Source organism: Phragmites australis, chromosome 5 (assembly GCF_958298935.1).
Source record: "Phragmites australis chromosome 5, lpPhrAust1.1, whole genome shotgun sequence".
In the NCBI taxonomy this organism is placed as follows: Eukaryota; Viridiplantae; Streptophyta; class Magnoliopsida; order Poales; family Poaceae; genus Phragmites; species Phragmites australis.
This window is the reverse complement of record NC_084925.1, coordinates 15,556,873-15,561,329: the sequence shown is the minus strand read 5'-3', so window position 1 is coordinate 15,561,329 and position 4,457 is coordinate 15,556,873. Positions and strand designations below refer to the sequence as shown.

At 56.1% G+C, this 4,457-nt stretch overlaps 1 protein-coding gene across 1 annotated transcript; it reads left to right on the top strand.

Moving 5' to 3' along the window:
- Positions 1-2,304: 2,304 nt before the first annotated feature.
- LOC133917842 (uncharacterized) lies at positions 2,305-3,681 on the top strand. The gene is made up of 3 exons (XM_062361676.1): positions 2,305-2,384; positions 2,925-3,216; positions 3,397-3,681. Exons 1-3 carry the CDS (start codon positions 2,305-2,307, stop codon positions 3,679-3,681), a joined length of 657 nt encoding a protein of 218 aa, XP_062217660.1.
- The last annotated feature ends 776 nt before the right edge of the window (positions 3,682-4,457 follow it).

Here is a 4,457-nt window from a genome sequence, read left to right as displayed (position 1 = left end):
TTTAGTTTTTAGCCTTTTCTGAAAACTTATTTTACAAATGGACCTTTTAGAGAAAGATATCTAAAAATTGATCTTTTTCATGACACCATCTTATTTGGCATGATAGGTCCATTAAACAGCGCCACTATTTTTAGGGTCGAGCTCTAATCACGTAGGATATCCGCTGACTGATACGGTCTAGTACAGCATCAAAGGTTATGATGTCATAGGTAAATGGCATAGCCCCACAACCTCTGGCGCCGTGCTTGGTAGAACCTAGCCACATTATTGCCTGTCGACGAGTGAGCGTTGTCTTCGACGTTGCCGAGGTGCTCAGTGTCCAGTCTGATGGCGAGATTCGCATTCTTCCCACCAGAGCTGGCGACATACCCCGTCCGGACGGACGAGGCCTTGTCGCCTCCCGTGTGCCGGGGGATAACGCCATGGATGTGCAGCTCGTCGACACCAGGAGGGGAAGCAAGATGGTGACCTTCTACTTCAGGAACCCCTGCGCGGCTGCGCTTGCCTCATACTGCTCTACTCGCACGGCAACTCCACCGACCTCGGCCAGCTCTATGATCTATTTGTGCAGCTCAAGGTCAATCTGATGGGGTTAGTGGTGCATTATGCTTCCAGTTCGTCTACGTGATCTTGCCTTTTTTTTTGTTGCATTTACTCAGCTGTTTCAATGAAATGCCATCGTCCTTGATCTGTTTAGGAAATATACTGTAAGTGTGTAACGCATTTCTTGTGGGGATGCTGGTGCCAGATATATTTTTCCTTTCTATTTTCTGAATTTCGAGGAGCTGGAGGAGCTGTACTTGTGATCTATTGAAGAAGAAACTCTATTGGTCTGGTGAAATTTGTGAGTAAAGTACCGATACTGTAGTGCATGTCTCAGTTTCATTTAGCATGTGGGGAGCAAAAGCAGGCGGTTACTGAACTGGTGTGAATTTGGAAGGGAATTATTCCTTTTTTTTCTCCTAGGAATTTTTTTCAGTAGCAAGGAAATTTTAATTCTTAGTAATGAATTATGATGGTCTGTTCAGTCCTCCTGCCATTTCTCGTTCCAAATATGGACTGTGAGAGGAGGTGGGTTGGGAAGATGGGAAGAAAAAGGACAATATAGTCATTTTGACATTTTGATTTCAGCCTTCATTTTTTTCTAATGCAAAAATGTAATGGCAGGTTACACAGGTGGTACATGGTGTTAGGAAATTAGCCATCAGTAAAAGCAACGGATGGATCTATCGAGATTATGTACATGATCATAGACGACACTAGATGCATAATATTTGTTAACAAGGTTCAGCCAAAATCTATATCCTTAGGTATGACTATAGACGCTCCTCCCCAACTAGTAAGACTGGTCGCTTTCAGAGGTTCTGACAGACTCGCTGCCCCTTGTGAACCTATCGCTATGTTGTCATAGTTACAAACAATGGCCCTCCTCAAATATTTATGAGTGCCTGATTATAACAATCCTACTAGTATTCCATCTAAAGTCCTACTAGGATTTCGTCATATACTGTTAATACAACTCTAAGTCCTATACGTAACCAACTTCGTACAATTATTCAACACATATCCAATAAACTCCACCTTAGCGAATATTCTACCACCTTGAAGTCATCATGCGTGAATCTCCTTATACACTGAACTTGAGTTGTCGCATTTGCCACTCAACGAAAGCTGCCTGATGAGTTTTACTCAGACTCACCGCCTTTAGAGACTCTGCTATCCCTGCAATTTCAGACTTCTTGACTCCACATGCAACTAAGCACCTTTCAATTTCAGACTTCTTGACTCCACATGCAACTAAGCACCTTTCTCTTCAATTAACACAGCCTCCTTGAGCGAAATCAGATTTCTCTTTAGCCTTGACACATGTCTAACTCTCTGAAGCACGTAACTATATAATAAATCTTAGTTTTGATAGTACTTTACTCCAACACACGGTAGCCCACAATATCACATAAGTAGATAAAACCAGAATCACCAAACTTCATAAAGAAAACTGCTCCTTGTTGGGCGTCACATGGAAAAACCAACTGAAATCGATATTCATACTCCCAATTGACTGTTTCTTGATACTGAGAAATTCATTGTTGCCTTTCGAGTCAGAAATTACCACATTAGCATTGCTCGTTCACCTGACTGTTTAGGTTACTGTCGGAGGATTAACTCCTGTCGCAGGGATCCCGAGAGACCCCTTTTTAGAGATTCGGTGCAAGCTGGGACCTAGGCCCGGTGGAGCTGAGGGGCATGATCCGAGTGGTGACCAGCGTGGAGGACACGAGCCGGGCGGAGCTCCCGTGGCCGGAAATGGCGCTCTGCGCCAACCCTGAGCGCACGACGATCCTAGCGAAGTTGCCGGAGTTCGACGCCCAGGGGCTCATCGACCGGTCGAGGAGCCGGAGGCCCGAGGCCCCCGAGCTCCCTGGATTAGATGAGGTGGCCAGCGAGGGGGCCGCGAGCAGCCAGGTGCAGACTGGTGGCCCGGGCGATGGGAGCGGCGAGCCGCGGGCTAGCGGTGGGGCTGCTGCGGGCAGCAGTCGTCGCACCGAAGGTGGAGGAGGTTCCGCCGATGACGGAGCAGCGGCGGCACCGGAGGACCAGGGGAAACGCCCCCGGGTCTACATTCCCGTGCCGGAGTCCCCGCCGTCGCCATCGGCGGTGGCGGCGTTTCCGGTTCTGGAGCCGCGCCTCGAAAGGATGGGGCTGGCCCCGGCGCCCGAAGACTGCGCAACAGCCCCGCTGAGCTCCCGGCGGAAGGGGAGAAGAGAGGACTCTGGGCTGGCACTATCGGGCCCGGAGTTCAGGCTCCCGGCGGCCAAATGGCAGTACCGGGGGACTGCGACCGCGTAAGTTTCATTCTTCATTTTTTCTTGGGCGCGCTTCGCCCGAACAAAACTTCGGTTTTGATCTTCGTTTGTCTCTTGCAGGCCACCCACGGGCGCCACCGAGGCTGAAGGATCGCCAGCGCCAGCGCCAGCACCCGAGCCAAGCCGGCCGGCGGAGTCGAGGCAGGCAGACGCGGCGATGGCGGTGGGGCCAGCAGACGCGGCGGCTGTGGCGGGGCCAGTGGATGCGGCGGCCGAGGCGAGGACGGTGGAAGCGGCAGCCGAGGTGGGGACGGCTGAAGCGGCGGTCGTGGCAGAGCCAGCGGACGCGGCGGCCGAGGCGGGGACGCAGCCGTCGCTCAAACCCTCTACGCCGGTGGAACCTACCCCGGGTGTGCAGAGCCCGGGACGGATGATGGCCTTGCAACCCTTGGGGACCCCGAACCCCTCGGAGGAGGGTCACGGGGAAACTAGCGCTCCACCGACGCCCGGCCGGCCTACCGACCCCTTCCTGGCCGCGATCGAGGGCGTCCAGGTGGCGGTCGAGCGGCTGGGCGTGGCGGTGGACGTGAAGGAGGGGCAGCTTGAAGCGGAGCGCACCAGGTTAGACTCGGAGAGGGCGCAGCTTGCGGCCGCCTGGCGCGCCTTTGAATCCCGCCTCGCTGCGCAGCGCGCCGCGAACGAGGAGGAGCAAAACGCCGAGGAAGAAGCCCACGCGGCGGCCGCGCAGGAGCAGAAGCTTTTGGAAGATACCCGCGTGGAGATCGCGCGGGAGCAGGAGGTTTTGCGGAGCGCCCGCGTAGAGGCTGCGCGGGAGCGAGAAGACGCCGCCCGCTTGGCTGAGGCATCACGGCAGTAGGCTGCCGAGGCCCTTGCCAGGAAGAGGCGGGCGCAAGAGTGGGAGGAGGTGGTCGCGAGCCGCGAGATGGCGGCGGATGCCCTCGAGGCCGACCTGACCTATCGGGAGGGCGAGACCGACCGGGCTCACGCCGACATCCAACGTTGGGCAGCGGAGCTCCAGAGCATTGAGGGGGACCTCTGACGCTGGGAGGAGGACATCGCCATCCGGGAGTTCGACGCCGAAATCACGGCGGCTGACTTGGGCGCCCGGGAGGACTTGCTGTCCCGCCGGGAGGGGGAGGCTGCTGAGGCGGTGGTGGCCATCGCTGCCAAGGAGGGAGGAGGAGAATCCTAAGCATGAGGCGGAGCTGACCACCCGCGAGCGGGCTCTGTCCGAACTGGTGGCGCAGGCGAAGCAAGCCGCCGGCCTCGCACCCGGCGCTGGCGCTTCTGGTGCGGCCGGGGGCTAAGGTCTCGAGGAGCAGCTATGGGCCGGGAAGGAGAAGCTCGAGGCTGCCTTTGTCTCGCGGGTTAACCTGCAGCAGATGTTGGAGGACGTACTCTGGCGGATGCGGCGGGCCGTGGAGAGGGCCGGCCTTGGACGACTCGTCGCGGACGAGAAGAGCGATGCCCCCGGACGACATGTCCTGGGACTTCAGCAAGTCTGTGAGCGCCTCGAGGCGCTGCCCTGGGCCGTCCAGGAACTTGCCGCCCGGGAAGGACACGGCTTGGCCCAAGTGGCAGCCCAGCACGTTCTGGCCTGCTACTGGAGCAGAGACTCGAACTTCCCGCTGG